This window comes from Mobula birostris, chromosome 8 (assembly GCF_030028105.1).
Source record: "Mobula birostris isolate sMobBir1 chromosome 8, sMobBir1.hap1, whole genome shotgun sequence".
Lineage (NCBI taxonomy): Eukaryota > Metazoa > Chordata > Chondrichthyes > Myliobatiformes > Myliobatidae > Mobula > Mobula birostris.
In genome coordinates, this window is record NC_092377.1 from 170,662,281 (window position 1) to 170,679,920 (window position 17,640).

Genomic DNA, 17,640 nt, shown 5'->3' on the forward strand with positions numbered 1-17,640 from the left:
TGTGGAAGGCCAAGAAGGAGAGAGGGGCATCCGTCGCACAGATCACCAAGCTGCGTGCCCAACGACAGACCAGACCAGGCCCGGCAGCAGAGCCCAATGAACAATGGTGCTTCTACCACCAGCGGTGGGGCACAGAGGCCCGCCGCTGTAGACCACTCTGCAAATTTCCGGGAAACGCCATGGCCCAGCTGCTGCCGATCGCTACGGCAGCTGGCCATCAGGACAGCCTCCTGTATGTCTGGGACAAGCAGTCGGGACGCCGCTTTTTGGTCGATACCGGAGCGGAAATCAGCGTCTTACCTCCAACGAGTTACGACACCCGCAACAGAGAACCGGGACCCACCCTGAGGGCCGCAAATGGCAGCACAATATGAACCTACGGCACCCGCACGGTGCAGCTACAGTTCAGCTCCAGCCGGTTCACATGGGACTTCCCACTGGCCGCCGTGGCCCAATCACTCCTGGGGGCGGATTTTCTGCGAGCCCACAGCCTGCTGGTCGACCTGCAAGGGAAGCGATTAGTCCATGCCAAGACTTTTCAAACGTTCTCCCTGGGTGAAGCAAAGTTGCCAGCCCCACACCGGGACTCCATCACGCTGTCCGACGTCGAATTCACCAGGGTCCTGGCGGATTTCCCATCAGTACTGACACTGCAGTTCACGGCAGCCATGCCCAGACACTGAGTACAGCACCACATCCTGACTCAGGGACCACCCCTCCACACCTGTGCTCGAAGGTGCCCCCCCCCCACCCCCGGACAAACTCTGACTGGCGAAGGAGGAGTTCAAGAAGATGGAGGAATTGGGGATCATACGACGGTCCGACAGCCCATGGGCCTCCCCGCTGCACATGGTGCCCAAGGCAACGGGGGGCTGGAGACCATGCAGTGATTACCGCAGACTGAACGAGGCTACAACGCCAGACCACAACCCTGTGCCACACATTCAAGACTTTGCAGCAAACCTACACAGCGCAAGGATCTTTTCCAAGGTAGACCTCATCTGGGGATACCATCAAATCCTGGTACATCCGGACGACGTCCCCAAAACAGCACTCATCACCCCGTTCGGACTTTTCGAATTCCTCTGAATGCCATTCGGTCTAAAGAATGCTGCACAGACGTTCCAGTGGCTAATGGACGCGGTGGGACGCGACCTGGACTTTGCATTCATCTATTTGGACGACATCCTCATAGCCAGCAGTAGTCGGCAGGAGCGTCTGTCCCACTTCCGCCAGCTCTACTCCCGCCTGAGCGAATTCGGCCTTACAATCAACCCAGCCAAATGCCAGTTTGGACTCGGCACCATCAACTTCCTGGGCCACAGGATTACTAAAGACGGGGCAACCCCTCTGCCCTCCAAGGTAGACGCGGTCCGCCACTTCCCCCAACCCAATACAATCAAAGGCCTGCAGGAATTCGTGGGTATGGTGAATTTCTACCACTGTTTCCTCCCCTCAGCAGCCCGAACCATGCGCCCCCTGTTCACTCTGATGTCGGGTAAGGGCAAAGACATTACCTGGGACGAAGAGGCCGCAACCGCTTTCGTTAAAACCAAAGAAGCCTTGGCAAACGCCGCGATGCTAGTGCACCCCAGACCGGGCGTTCCTACTGCCCTCATGGTGGACGCATCCAACACAGCAGTCGGTGGAGTGCTGGAGCAACTCATGGAGGGTCGCTGGCAACCCCTGGCGTTCTTCAGCAAACACCTACGACCACCTGAACTCAAATACAGTGCTTTCGACCGGGAGCTATTGGCACAATACCTGGCAATCCGGCATTTCAGATACTTCTTAGAAGGTAGGCCCTTCACCGCGTTCACAGACCACAAACCGCTTACCTTTGCATTCACGAAGGTGTCCGACCGCTGGTCGTCCCGCCAGCAGCGACATCTGTCCTACATCTCCTAGTACACGACGGACATCCGGCATGTCTCGGGAAAGTACAACGTCGTGGCGGACGCACTTTCCAGACCGACCATACAGGCCCTGTCCAGCACTGGCGGAGGCACAGCGGGCAGACGATGAGATCCCTAGTTACAGGACTGCGGTCTCCAGTTTGCAGCTCCAAGACCTCCCCGTAGGCCCAGGTGAGAGGACCCTACTGTGTGACGTAGCTACTGGCCAACCCCGCCCCGTCGTCCCAGCAGCCTGGCGGCGGCGAGTCTTCAAGTCCATTCACAACTTAGCGCACCCCTCCATCAGGACAACCGTCCGGCTGGTCGCCAACAGGTTCGTGTGGCATGGACTGCGTAAGCAGGTCAGTGAATGGGCCAAAACGTGCATGCAGTGCCAAACAGCCAAGGTGCAGCGGCACACCAAGGCTCCGCCGCAGCAGTTCGAACCCACCCGCCAGAGGTTTAACCACATTCATGTGGATATCGTGGGGCCCCTGCCAGTGTCACGAGGAGCGCGGTACCTCCTAACTATGATAGACCGGTTCACCAGATGGCCAGAGGCAGTCCCGCTCACCGAAACCACCTCCGAATCCTGCGCCCGAGCACTGATCGGAACCTGGTTAGCACGCTTCAGGGTACCAGCCCACATTACCTCCGACAGGGGCGCCCAGTTCACCTCCAGCATGTGGTCAGCTATGGCCAACCTTTTAGGATCACAGCTACACCACACAACTGCCTACCACCCACAGTCGAACGGACTAATGGAGCGTTTCCACTGTCACCTGAAGTCGGCTCTCATGGCCCGCCTGGAAGGGCCTAACTGGGTGGACGAACTTCCCTGGGTCCTGCTCGGAATCTGCACGGCGCCCAAAGAGGATCTGCACACCTCGTCGGCCAAATTGGTGTACGGAGAAGTGTGAGGTGGTACACTTTGGAAGGACAAACTCCAAGGCAGAGTACAAAGTAAATGGTAGGATACTTGGTAGTGTGGAGGAGCAGAGGGATCTCGGGGTACATGTCCACAGATCCCTCAAAGTTGCCTCACAGGTAGATAGGGTAGTTAAGAAAGCTTATGGGGTGTTAGCCTTCATAATAGGGATAGAATTTAAGAGTCGCGATGTAATGATGCAGCTCTATAAAACTCTGGTGGGGCCTCACTTGGAGTATTGTGTCCAGTTCTGGTCGCCTCACTACAGGAAGGATGTGGAAGCATTGGGAAAGGTACAGAGGAGATTTACCAGGATGCTCTCTGGTTTAGAGAGTATGCATTATGATCAGAGATTAAGAGAGCTAGGGCTTTACTCTTTGGAGAGAAGGAGGATGAGAGGAGACATCATAGAGGTATACAAGATAATAAGAGGAATAGATAGAGTGGATAGCCAGCGCCTCTTCCCCAGGGCACCACTGCTCAATACAAGAGGACATGGCTTTAAGGTAAGGGGTGGGAAGTTCAGGGGGATATTAGAGGAAAGTTTTTTACTCAGAGAGTGGTTGGTGCGTGGAATGCACTGCCTGAGTCAGTGGTGGAGGCAGATACACTAGTGAAATCTTCTTTTTCAATCTTTTTATTAATTTCAAAATACAGAAACAAAATAGCAATAATACAAATAGTAGGAGATATATTGTTACACTTAAAAAAAGTAATTGCAAAACCAAGTAGTGTAAATTAACAAAGCTCCCAAACACGTAGAACTAACCACGGATAATACAAAGCAAAAAAAAAACTGGAAAAAAACATGAAAAAGAAAAAAAAACAAAACAAAAAAAAGCAAACCCCATCCCCAAAGAAAAACAAAATTAATCAACTAAACTAAAAGACTTGGGCAAGACTAGCAACTTAAAAATGGAAAAGAAGAAAACCTTAGCGTCGACGACTCCATTCCCTACTGGTCATCAGTAAGACGTAAGAGCTGATTGTGGACTTCAGGAAGTGAAATTTAAGGGACTGCTAGACAGGTATATGGAGGAATTTAAGGTGTGGGGTTATATGGGAGGCAGGGTTTAAGGGTTGGCACAACATTGTGGGCCGAAGGGCCTGTACTGTGCTGTACTGTTTTATGTTCTATGAAATGCTTTGAGAGGTTGGTCATGACTGGACTGAACTCCTGCCTTAGCAAGGACCTGGACCCATTGCAATTTGCCTATCGCCACAATAGATCAACGGCAGATGCAATCTCAATGGCTCTCCTCATGGCTTTAGACCACCCGGACAACATAAAAATCTTTGTCAGGATGCTGTACATCGACTACAGCTCAGCATTTAATACCATCATTCCCACAATCCTGATTAAGAAGTTGCAGAACCTGGGCTTCTGTACCTCCCTCTGCAATCGGATCCTCGACTTCCTAACCAGAAGACCACAATCTGTGCGGATTGGTGATAACACATCTTCCTCGCTGACAATCAACACTGGTGCACCTCAGGGGTTTGTGCTTAGTCCACTGCTCTACTCGCTATATAAACATGACTATGTGGCCAGGCATAGCTGAAATACCATCTATAAATTTGCTGCCGATACAACTATTGTTGGTAGAATCTCAGGTGGTGATGAGAGGGCGTACAGGAGTGAGATATGCCAACCAGTGGAATGGTGCCACAGCAACATCCTGGCTCTCAACATCAGTAAGACGTAAGAGCTGATTGTGGACTTCAGGAAGGGTAAGACGAAGGAACACATACCAATTCTCATAGAGGGATCAGAAGTGGAGAGAGTGAGCGGTTTCACGTTCCTGGGTGTCGAGATCTCTGAAGATCTAACCTGATCCCAACATATTGATGTAGGTATAAAGAAGCCAAGACAGCGGCTCTACTTTATTATGGGTTTGAAGGGATTTGGCATGTCAAAAAATACTCTCAAAAACTTCTATAGTTGTACTGTGGAGAGCATTCTGACAGGCTGCATCACTGTCTGGTATGGAGGGGCTACTGCACAGGGCCGAAAGAAGCTGCAGAAGGTTGTAAATGCAGTCAGCTCCATCTTGGGTACTAGCCTTTCGGAGTCTCAGAAAGGCAGCGTCCATTATTAAGGACCTCCAGCACCCCAGGGCATGCCCTTTTCTCACTGTTACCATCAGGTAGGAGATACAGAAGCCTGAAGGCACACACTCAGCGATTCAGGAAAAGCTTCTTCCTCTCTGCCATCCAATTCCTAAATGGACTTTGAATATTTGGATACTTCCTCATTTATTTTAATATACAGTATTTCTGTTTTTGCACATTTAAAAAAAATCTATTTAATATACACGATTGATTACTTGTTTATTTATTATTATTATTATTTTTATTTTTTTTCTCTCTCTGCTAGATTATGAATTGCATTGAACTGCTGCTGCTAAGTTAACAGATTTCACATCACATGCCGGTGATAATAAACTTGATTCTGATTCTGATTCTGAAGTGACTTATGAGATGCTGCCTGGACTAGAGGGTCTAAATTATAGAGAAGTTGGCCACTTTGCATCTTTATTCCTTGGAGCACAGGAGAATGATGAGTGACCCCATAAAAGTTTATAAAATCATGAGGGGTGTGGATAAGGTGGGTGTTCATAGTCTTTCCCCGGGGTTAGGTAGTCTAAAGGGCACAGATACAAAAGACGAGGGGAGAAATTTAAAAGAAACCTGATAGATAACTTCTTTACTCAGAGAGTAGTGAGTACCTGGAATGAGCTGCCAAAGGAAGTGGTTGAGGCAGATAACAGTTGTAATATTTAAAAGGTATTTGGATAGGTACATGGAACGGTGAGGCTTGGAGGGTTATGGGTCAACCATGGGCAATTGGGACTGGCAAGGATAATGTTTTGATCGGCGTAGAGTAGATGGGCTGAAGAGTTTGGTTCCTTGTTGAATTACTCTGACTCTAAGACCTTGAGATTGTGAAATTCATCATGTAAATATTACCATACACAGAGTTCAAATGAAATTACTTCTGTACTTCTCTGTCATCAGTTCACCTCAAATAAGTAAAAACTGTAGTATAGGTGAATTCAAGTTGAAGTTCATTGTAATAGGCATACACACAAGATATGAATGCCATGAAAATTTATGTCTTGCAGCAGCTGCATGATACTATGAGGATAAAAATAAATTTAAAATATAAACTTAATAAGCATAAATTATACTTACACGTGAAAAATAAACAATGACACTATTTCAGGATAGAGAGAAAAAGAACACAGTCCAAAGTACTGTTAAGGGTTTTCAGGTTGTTTGAAATACCTGAGGTAAGGATTAGAACTGAAGATACTCTTCCTGGCCAGAGCTGATACCCTTCCTGTTTTTATCAAAGCGCTTTGAAAAAGAGTTTGGTTTAGGGAATAGAAATCCTATAAGACTTCAAAGATTTGGAGTTTTTGTAAATCTACTCCACCTCTTGATTATGAGCCAACCACCGGTATATCAAAGGCTGAGGAATTGTGTTTGGGCACTAGGGAGTAGCAGTATGGAACTGACACCTACAGGAGCAGATGTTGGATGGCAGTGTGTCCCTGAATAAACCACTGTGCACACACAATGGCATCTCAAAGTTCAACAGGTGTATGTTTAAGTGTCAGATGATCTTGGCAATCATCATTGGAATATCAAGTATTAACATTTGACTGTGACCCAGATATACTGTATCTGGAACTAGCTGAACAAGGTTGATCAGTGTGGAGAAAGTATAACATTAGCATAGAGTAGCTCTACTACCCCGACACAACAAAAGAAAACCAAGTCCAGACTGTTCTGCTGTTCAATCTTTGTGGTAATATGACTTGCAAAAGAGGTGCCTGAATAGTATGTAAGAGTAAAATAGGATCTGGGTCAGCACATTTGCCTAAACCCCTTGGATATCCTCGAACTCCTTGTTGCTGAGTCAGAAGGCTGTGTAGTCATGTTCACTACTGTACAGTGCAATCCTCATAGGTCATGGAACAGTATGGCACAGAATCATGCCCTTCGACCCATCAAGCCTGTGCCAAACATGATGCCCAAAAAAGCCTAATATCTTTTGCCTACAATTGATCCCTATCCCTAGGTGTATTGTTGATGCAGTGCTGGAATGATATCAGTCAGATGTTAAAGTGAGGCCCTACCTGGCTTCTTTAACCCGTGAGTGGGTGGAAGTCAACTCTCAATGGCATTTGAGGTATTGGAGAGTGCTCCCTATTTTCCAGAGTGGCAAGTAAAGGAGGTGGAGAGTAAGAGTCTAGAAATTAGAAAGTGCTAGAAATATTGAACAGATCAGGCAGAGAGAAGCAGTAATGTCTAAGGGCAATGATGTTTCATCAGAACTAGGAAAAGTTAAAAATTGAAGGTGTTTGAAGTTGCAGAGATGGGATGGGGTGTGGAGTTCAATGTTTAAGAAGGAGACCATGAAATGGAATGATACAAGAACTGCTGGTGTCAGGAAGCTCAGCTGCCAAAGGGTTTCAGTATCTGTTTTATCCAGCTGGTGAAAGTACCCAGAGCAACCAGAGTTAACGTCTTATACAATGGATGGTGTTTATATTAATGAGATCTTCTTTGGCACTTTGTTAAAGGGTTGGCTCAGATTTGTTTTATATATTAAATGAAACTGAAGCCTGAAGGGTACTAAGCCTTATTGTTTATGTGCAGGACAATGGCAACTCATTGCAAACTGCTCTTTGCAGACCTATGGACCCATTACTTACTTTGTTACAATAATTTGTTGACCTTCCGCTTTTCCCAAGGTCCTCCTGTTGCTGCTGCAGTCCGATCACATTTTGATGATTGTCCAGACACACATCGACAGTTCTGCTTTCATGGGACCTGCCGCTTCTTGGTCCAAGAGTCTGCTCCAGCATGTGTGTAAGTTCCTTTGGTCAGGTAACTCCTGAGATAATTCTACCAACCCTATTTACAATGTCAAACTGTAGACCCCTGAAATCTGTATGGCAGTGCAATGTGTGATCTAGCAGTGACCTTTCCTAATGACAGTGGAAGGAATTGTTCCATTGTTCAAGGACGATTCTAAGAAAAACCTAGGCAATTACAGGCCAGTGAGCCTGACATCAGCAGTGGGTAAATTATTGGAAGGCGTACTATGGGACATACATATAAGTATTTGGACAGACAGAGACTGATTAGGTATAGTTAACGTGTCTTTGTGTGTGGTAGGTCATGTTTAACCAATCTTACTGAGTTTTTCAAGAAAGTTACCAGGAAAGCTGATGAAGGCAAGGCAATGGATATTGTCTACCATGGATTTTAGCAAGGTCTTTGACAGGGTGCTGTGGCGTGCTACAGGGATCTGTGCTGGATCTGTTGTAGCTTATCATCGACATAATGATCTGGATGATAATATGGTTAACTGGATCAACAAATTTGCACATAACACCAATATTGGAGGTGTAGTGGACAGTGAGGAAGGCTATCAAAGCTTGCATTAGGGTCTGAACAAGCTGGAAAAAATGAGCTGAAAAATAGCAAATGGAATTTACAGCAGACAAGTGTGAGGTGTTGCACTTTGGGATGACCAACCTGTGTAGGTCTTACACAGTGAGCAGTGCAGTGGATCAGAGGTATCTGGGAATATAGATCCATAATTCTGTGAAAGTGGCATCACAGGTAGATAGGGTTTAAAAGAAAGCTTTAGGCACATTGTCCTTCATAGATCAAATTATTGAGATTAGAAGTTGGGATGCTATGTTGAAGTTGTATAAGATGTTGGTGAGGCCTAATTTGGAGTATTGTTTTGGTCACCTACCTACAGAAAAGATGACAATATGATTGAGAGTGTGGAGAAAATTTACAAGGATGTTGCCAGAACTTGAGGACATGAATTATAGGGAAAGATTGAATAGGTTGAATATACCCCAGACCATAGAAGAATGGGGGAGATTTGATAGAACTATGCAAAATTATGAGGGGTATAGATAGGGTAAATGCGATCAGGCTTTTTTCCTCTGAGGTTGGGTGAGACTAGAACTAGAGGTTAAGGATGAAAGGAGAAATGTTTAAGGAAGACATCTTCACTCAGAGGGTGGTGAGAATGTGGAGTGCAGAGCAAGCGGCCAGCAGAAATGGTAGATGTGGGTTTGATTTCAGTACTTAAGAGAAATTTGGATACATACCTGGATAGGATGGCTATGGAGGCTGTGGTCCGGGTGCAGGTTGATGAAACTGGGCGGATTAATGGTTCAGCATGGACTGGGTGGGCTGAAAGAAGCCCTGTTTCTGTGCTGTAGTGTAAAATGACTGCATGAACCAAAGCAGGAAATAGTCCTCAGAAATTCTTTACCATTCAGTACAATGATGGGTTATCCCCTAGCTCACCCACTTTGCCTGCTTATCCCCTTATTCCTAATTCCTTTAGTGTCCGTAAGTCAGTTAATCTTAATTTTGAATTGTCACGGACCCTGTGTCGGGGATAAAGAACCAGCAGAGATGGAAAACACTTTGGAGTCTCATATTGCTATAAACTAATAATATTTATTAGTAACTATGCAATACAGTAATATAAATGTAAATAAATCAAACAGGTGAGCAATGATTACATATAAAAGTAAGTGTGGAATATATATGTATGAAAAAACCAAGCTTCTTTAAGTCTAGGGGTAAAAAGATACAGTCTTACGATGTTGAGTAAAGTTCAGTTCAGTTCAGTTCGTGGTATTTAGTTGAGTAGTGATGGAGAGAGAGAGAAAGAGTGAGTTGAGTCTTCAGGTGAGCTGATGCCGTCGATCTTCTCGTCGTCCTCCGAAATCCTTTACAAGTCACCGACTGTGACTTTAACCAGGGGGACCAGTCTTCTGTGGTGCAGCTATCACCCAGGCGAGGGTGGACACATAGACAACTCCCCACCAGTCAACCCCTTCTTCACCGATGGAATAGCAATTTGGATTGATCCGCCTGATCGATCCTCCAAAACCCACTTTCTCTGCGGGCACAACAGTGTCCAGATCATGTGTCCTGAGGTCTGTTGAAATTGCGGGGGCCCTAGCAGAAATATTTAAAATGTCGCTGTCTACGGGTGAGGTGCCGGAGGATTGGAGAGTGGCTCATGTTGTTCCGTTGTTTAAAAAAGGATCGAAAAGTAATCCGGGAAATTATAGGCCGGTGAGTTTAACGTCAGTAGTAGGTAAGTTATTGGAGGGAGTACTAAGAGTCAGAATCTACAAGCATTTGGATAGACAGGGGCTTATTAGGGAGAGTCAACATGGCTTTGTGCGTGGTAGGTCATGTTTGACCAATCTGTTGGAGTTTTTCGAGGAGGTTACCAGGAAATTGGATGAAGGGAAGGCAGTGGATATTGTCTACATGGACTTCAGTAAGGCCTTTGACAAGGTCCCGCATGGGAGGTTAGTTAGGAAAATTCAGTTGCTAGGTATACATGGAGAGGTGGTAAATTGGATTAGACATTGGCTCGATGGAAGAAGCCAGACAGTGGTGGTAGAGAATTGCTTCTCTGAGTGGAGGCCTGTGACTAGTGGTGTGCCACGGGGATCAGTGCTGGGTCCATTGTTATTTGTCATCTATATCAATGATCTGGATGATAATGTGGTAAATTGGATCAGCAAGTTTGCTGATGATACAAAGATTGGAGGTGTAGTAGACAGTGAGGAAGGTTTTCAGAGCCTGCAGAGGGACTTGGACCATCCGGAAAAATGGGCTGAAAAATGGCAGATGGAGCTTAATACTGACAAGTGTGAGGTATTGCACGTTGGAAGGACAAACCAACGTAGAACATACAGGGTTAATGGTAAGGCACTGAGGAGTGCAGTGGAACAGAGGGATCTGGGAATACAGATACAAAATTCCCTAAAAGTGTCGTCACAGGTAGATAGGGTCGTAAAGAGAGCTTTTGCTACATTGGCCTTTATTAATCAAAGTATTGAGTATAAGAGCTGGAATGTTATGATGAGGTTGTATAAGGCATTGGTGAGGCCGAATCTGGAGTATTGTGTTCAGTTTTGGTCACCAAATTACAGGAAGGATATAAATAAGGTTGAAAGAGTGCAGAGAAGGTTTACAAGGATGTTGCCGGGACTTGAGAAACTCAGTTACAGAGAAAGGTTGAATAGGTTAGGACTTTATTCCCTGGAGCGTAGAAGAATGAGGGGAGATTTGATAGAGGTATATAAAATTATGATGGGTATAGATAGAGTGAATGCAAGCAGGCTTTTTCCACTGAGGAAAGGAGAGAAAAAAACCAGAGGACATGGGTTAAGGGTGAGGGGGGAAAAGTTTAAAGGGAACATTAGGGGGGGCTTCTTCACTCAGAGAGTGGTGGGAGTATGGAATGAACTGCCAGACGAGGTGGTAAATGCGGGTTCTTTTTTAACATTTAAGAATAAATTGGACAGATACATGGATGGGAGGTGTATGGAGGGATATGGTCCGTGTGCAGGTCAGTGGGACAAGGCAGAAAATGGTTCGGCACAGCCAAGAAGGGCCAAAGGGCCTGTTTCTGTGCTGTAGTTTCTATGGTTCTATGGTATCATCTGACCTCCCATTTATTTCACCAGGTTGAGCATCACCTGTCACTCAAGGAGTCCCTCCCTCCTTTGTCTGTAAAGGAGTGCACAAGCAGGCAACAAGTCCTTGGAAGTAACATCAACAACCAGCTGAAAATCATAACATCGAGTGTCTACCGCCTTCGGTCACCATAGCAACCTTTGAGCTGCTCGGTGCTGTCTCTAACTCCAAACTCAGTAAAAATCCAAAGTTACTTCCAATGCCTTAGAGTGACAGTCCAACCGTTAATCTTCGTCTCTCTCTCTCTCTCTTTTCAAAAGCAACATATCAGTGGTAAATAACTGTCTCTCTCTCCTTTCCAAACAAACCATCAATGATAAATGTCTCTCCAAAGAGTTAATAGGGGCACTCCTGGATCCCCTTACAGAATGTACTTGACAAACGTGCTTTATAGCTCTGTGGGAGAAAATCCCCTAAGATTTAAAAACCTATGATTTAAGAAAATTTCTCCTCATCTCCATTCTTAACAGTCTGACCCTTATCCTTAGACTCTGCCACATTGTTCTAGACTTTCCTACTCCTGTCAGTTCCCCTGACAGTTACTCTATCAATCCATCTCAAAATCTTATACATCTGAACAGCTCCACCTATTATTCTTGCAAATGGTGCAAAAAGCAAACTGCTGGAACCAGTGGGTCAAACAGCAACTCTGAGAGCAAAAGGATAATTGACATTTTGGGTGAAAACTCTGCATAGGCATTAAAATGCCCTAGGCAAGTAGGATTAAGAAGAATCCCAAGGCATTTTATGCATACATTAAAAACAAGAGGGCTGTTTTTTTTTAAAACAACATCCATCCTGGCGAGAGTAGGATCCCTCAAAATATTCAGGATATGGACCAGTTGGAAATGTGGATGTAGAAATAGCAGATAGAGTTTAATCCAGACAAGTGTTAGGTGTTGTACTTTGGGAGGTCAAACTATACAATATTGTCAGGGCTTTGAGGGACTGCAACGTACAAACAGATCTTGGGGTGAAAGTCCATAGCTCTCTGAAAGTGGCGCCACAAGTACATCAGCTGGTAAAGAAAATATACGGCATACTTGCCTACAGTGTCAGGCTGTAGTATAAAACTTTGGTTAGGCCAAATTTGGAGTAATGTATGGCGTTTCAGATCACCGCATTACAGGAAGGATTAGATTATGAGGACACACAGTCCTCTTTTATTGTCACTTAGTAATGCATGCATTAAGAAATGATACAATATCCCTCCGGTGTGATATCACAGAAACACAGGACAGACCAAGACTGAAAAACTAACAAAAACCACATAATTATAACATATAGTTACAACAGTGCAAACAATACCATAACTTGAAGAACAGGCCATGGGCACAGTAAAAAAAAAGTTCAAAGTCTCTCGAAAGTCCCACATCTCACGCAGACGGGAGAAGGAAGAAAACTCTCCCTGCCATGCCTGACCATAGTCTGACTCTGAGTCGTCCGAAAGCTTCAAGCCTCCGACACCGAGTACCGAGCGCCATCTCTGCCGAACACTTTGACCCCAGCCCCGGTCGCCAGCAGCAGGCAAAGCCGGGGATTTTGGGGCCTTCCCTCCAGAGATTCTCGATCACACAGTACAGGTTTCCCTCGCCATGCGAAGGTAGAGCGTTCCTATGAAACGGTTCGTAAGCCGGAATGTCGTAAAGTGAAGAAGCAATTACCATTTATTTATATGGGAAAAATTTGTGAGCGTTCGCAGACCCAAAAATAACCTACCAAATCATGCCAAATAACAAATAAAACTTAAAATAACAGTAACATATAGTAAAAGCAGGAATGATATGATAAATACACAGGCTATATAAAGTAGAAATACTTTTCCACGATCATTGCTGCACTGTCCACCATAGCGAAAATCTCACGCAAGCGCTGTCAGCAGAAACACAGCACAAACGCTCTCCAGTAACCTTTAAGCTATGAAGCTGCCAAACCATACCAAATAACACGTAAAAATACACAGCCGATATAAAGTAGAAATAATGTATGTACAGCATAGTATCACTCACTGGAATCGGGAAGACAGCTTGTCGAGCACACTGATGATGGTGTGTTAGGCTGAGTAGTCGGAGTTTGGGTGGTGCAGTGGCCCCTACCATCCAGGCCGCCAACCGATACCGATTCGCAAAGCAGGCAGGGGTGCAGCGGTAGCCGGGAAGCATCCAGCACATCATTAAGAAAAAAGCCGAAATAAACATGCTAATTAATTAGGTGCCGCCCGGCACGTAAATGTCGGCCCAGATCAGAGGCGATTGCCAATTGCGTCACCTCTGATCTGGGCCAACAATTACGTGCCGGGCGGCACCTAATTAATTAGCATGTTTATTTCGGCTTTTTCTTAAAAATGTGCTGAGTGCGTTCCAACTACCGCTGCATTCTCCGCGAATCGGTATCTGTCCGCGGCCTGTTCGCTACTGCATTCTGTTTTGATCCTTTTGGAAGAGGTTATCCTTTCCTCTTCCAATTGCATCAGCTCTTCATCTATCAGTTCTTGGTCATGGGATGTCAAAACCTCTTCAACATCATCTTCGTCAACTTCCACAAGCCAAACTCACTTTGTCCTTACTTTGTTCACCACGATCAAAACGCTTAATTATGTCTAATTTTATGCTAAGTGCAACACCCTTACGAGCTCTTTTAGGCTTTTCCGATACCTTAGAACTCATCTTTCTAACGGCTACTCACAGGCACGTGTTTAAGCAATGCCGGCTAGAATGCCATTTCGAATCCGGGGGAGAGCGGCTGCTCGGGGCGCGCGCTGATTTTTTTCGCGCGCTGCTTTTCTGTAACAGTGAAAACACCTTCTGTTAGTGAAAACAGGGAACTAATGTAGGTCTTTCATAGCAGTGAGGTTTTGTAAAGCGAGTGTTCAAAAAGCGGGGGACACCTGTAGCAGCAGCAACAAACCGGGCATTTCAGAAGTTTTCTCCAGATGTTCCTCTGTGCTTCTCACGTCTGTCTCCATCAAATCAGAATTGTGCATGGCATCCTACTTACAAATACAATACCATTTCACCAGAGAGCTGCGTGTGCTGCGTCACGCCGCCACCTTCTCCTCCCGCCATGTGGCGGCTTTGGAGATTGTGTTGAAGAGATTAACCAAGGTGTTTCCTGGATTAGAGGATATGTGCTATTAGAAGAGGAGGGTAAACTTGGATTTGTTTTTCTTTGCAGCATTGGAGACTGAAGAGAGACCTAATAACAGTATAAAAAATTATGAAACATGTAGACAGGGTAGGTAGTCGGAGTCTTTACCCTAGAGTGGAAATGTCAGATACTAGAGGCAATAACTTTACGGTGAGAGGAGGAAAGCTTAAAAGAGATTTCTGAGGTTGGTTTTTATGCAGGTAGGGGAGGCCATCACAAGTTGTCAGAGAAAGGCAAAGAAACAGGACCTCTGGCCCAATTGGTCCATGAGCTATACAGTGTAAAAATAGGACCTTTGGCTGAACTAGTCCATGAGGTATACAGTGTGAAAATAGGACCTCTGGCCCAAATGGTCCATGAGTTATACAGTGTGAAAATAGGACCTCAGGCCCAACTGGTCCATGAGATATACAGTGTGAAAATAGGACCTCTGGCCCAAATGGTCCATGAGTTATACAGTGTGAAAATAGGACCTCTGGCCCAAATGGTCCATGCCAACTAATTTGCCTAGCTGAGTTAATACTACTTGCCTGCAGTTATGTTAGGAATGTTTAGGAGAAATTTAGACAGGCACATGAGGAGGTCAAGAATGGAGGAATATAGCCTATGTGCAGGCAGATGGGATAGTTTAAATTGGCATCACAGTCAACACAAACATGATGAACTGAAGTAGCTGTTCCTATGTTGTACATATATTCTCTGCCTAGTGCTCTAGATTTGTTGGAAATAGGCCAAATTGTCTCCTTTTGAACTGTCTGATATCAGGTATGTTTTGCAGGTGTCACCCTGGCTTCATTGGGACACGGTGTGAACATGCTGACATTCTTGCTGTGGTGGCTGTCAGACAAAAGCAACAAGCAATCACTACATTAGTTGTAGTGTCGGTCGTTGTCTCCGTCCTCCTGGTTGCAGCCTGTGTCTTACTACAGTAAGTTGTATATTTTGTCTGTCCCTGAGGGAGTAGGTGGTTTGGGAATGGAGTTCACCGCCTGACGCCAAACACAAGATAGTTAGCAAGTTGTTTCATGAGTGGATGAACTTGCAATTCTCTCAGATATCTTGTAGCATTATACATTTGAAAAGAATCCATGCAATGCTGTGAAATATGAAATCCATGTCAGCTGTGAAACTGAGACTATGAAACATGTGTGAAGGGGAAGTTCTTTTTCTTATTTCTTTAGTGATATTTTCCTCCCTGGTCTCTACAACATTTTCCTCTTTTTTTTTCTCTGTCCTTTCTCCCTCTCTGCTTGCCCAACAACAGCCTGCAATCATTTAATGACCTTAACACAGTAGGAACCTACCAGGGGGCTTTGGGGAAATGCTACAAGAAGAAAATGGACACCAGTTTATTTTGAGATATTGAAGGTGCAGGTTGTAGATTTTGAGAAGCACCATGAAGGGAAAGGAGGGGAGGTTAAAAAAAGGAGTACAGGATCCTTACAGAATATTAAAGGTTCCATTGAATCTCCTTCCAATGATGCCTTGTACCTCTGGCTGGTAAAAATCAATTTTTAGAGTAAATGAAATTTAGAGTAATTGAGTATTTGTGATTTTTGTGGAAGAGAGCTTAAGACTTAAATTCCACTTATAAATAATTTACTTCTCCCTCATTTTTTGACTCTATTTTATATCATGCCCCTCAAATCTTCAGTTCCACCACTTGCAGCAATGTTGTTCATCATCTGAAGACACAAGAAACGTTGCTGTTTGTGGGAGCCTTCATTAATTGGCAACCATTTTTTTAAGTTACCGCAGTGCTGATTCCTCAAAATAATTTCACTGGCAGTAAAACACTTTGAGTGGTTCTGGAAAGGCTGATCTTTTTGAGCTAATGTCCGCTTTGCTCTGACAGACCTCTCTGTTCACTTTCTGCCAGTTGCTGTGGGAAGCGGAAGAAGTGTGAGTTCTGCCGAAGAATGCTTGCTGGGCCTGAAGCCAGCCTGCTGAAGAGTGGGTCACCAAGCATCCATGGAGACACAGGCAAAGACTTTGATCATGTTATTGGTGGTTAGTAAACTTGCTACCAGCAGAGCTTAGTCAGTAGCACCCTCTTCTCAAGCCAGAATCATGCAAATTCAAATCTATTTCTGCAGACAAGAACAGAATATTTATTCTGACAATTCCTAGCTCTATTGCCTTTCAACAGTACAAGTGACATTAAACCATTTGTCCTGTCATGGGTATAAAATATCTCACCATCCTAGCTAATATTTTTCCACAGGCATAACCTCTAAAGCAAAATATTTGCAGGATCAGACTGTTAATTGTTAGACCTTGCTGTGATCTGAATAGCTGCCATGATCCTCGCATTAATGACTGCACTTCTAAGCAGACATCTTACACTGACAAGTTCTTTGAGATGTACTAATAAAGAGGTGAAAGACAGACAAAGTGTAACTATTTTATGTCAATCAGGACTGTGGTCCCAATCCATGTTCTAATGATTTACTTGTGTTTCGGTTTTGTCTAGGGGTGTAAGAATTGATGGTATTTCGGTGGCCTCTTCTGACCTCTGCATCTCCACTGCCATAGACAATAATGGGCTCCCAGCCTTCATGTTCCTGCCAGATCCAGGATCATCTCACCCCAGACAGAGGGACCACATCTGTTGAGCACAGAAGAAAATATTTTGTATTATATTGAAGTTCCATTATTTTTTTGTTTGTTCTATCACTTAATTTATAGAAACACTAGAGCTAAAACAAGAATATCTTCTCTTCAAATTTTACAGATTTTAAGCAGAACCCATTGATAAATAGCTGTGAGATTGTATGATTATTTAAGAACCAGAAAGAGTTCAAATTATATGTAAAACTATTTAAACACCTTACGCGTGAAAATAAACTTTTTTTTTACTATGTGTGTCTACTGTATGATGTCACTTAGTTAATCACAGAAAGAGGCCATGACCCAGCCCTGGGTCTTTGACCTCGTATTGTTGAGAGTTACCATGAAATGAGCTCACACTCCTCTTCCAGATCAAAACTTCTCATCACTCCTTCTAATTGTTTTAAAATTATTACCAATTTATTTTGAAACTATTTTTCTGATTACTGGCCTTGCTCTCAGTACAAACAGTTTTACAAAAGATCAGCCCTGGATTCTCCTTCAGTCATC

General features: G+C 44.6%; 1 protein-coding gene across 4 annotated transcripts in view; it reads left to right on the top strand.

The window, feature by feature from the left end:
- tgfa (transforming growth factor, alpha) overlaps positions 1-17,381 on the top strand; it is a 140,220-nt gene extending 122,839 nt beyond the window's left edge. For 2 of the 4 annotated variants that reach the window (XM_072266831.1, XM_072266834.1), the window contains 3 exons: positions 7,587-7,704; positions 15,299-15,448; positions 16,994-17,381. In XM_072266831.1, coding sequence (XP_072122932.1) covers positions 7,587-7,704; positions 15,299-15,448; positions 16,994-17,135 — 410 coding nt within the window. In that variant the 3' untranslated portion in view covers positions 17,136-17,381. Of the gene's footprint in view, positions 1-7,586; positions 7,705-15,298; positions 15,449-16,399; positions 16,531-16,993 lie in introns of all 4 variants that reach the window. The other 2 variants (XM_072266833.1, XM_072266832.1) reach the window with 2 other exon arrangements.
- Positions 17,382-17,640: the final 259 nt, after the last annotated feature.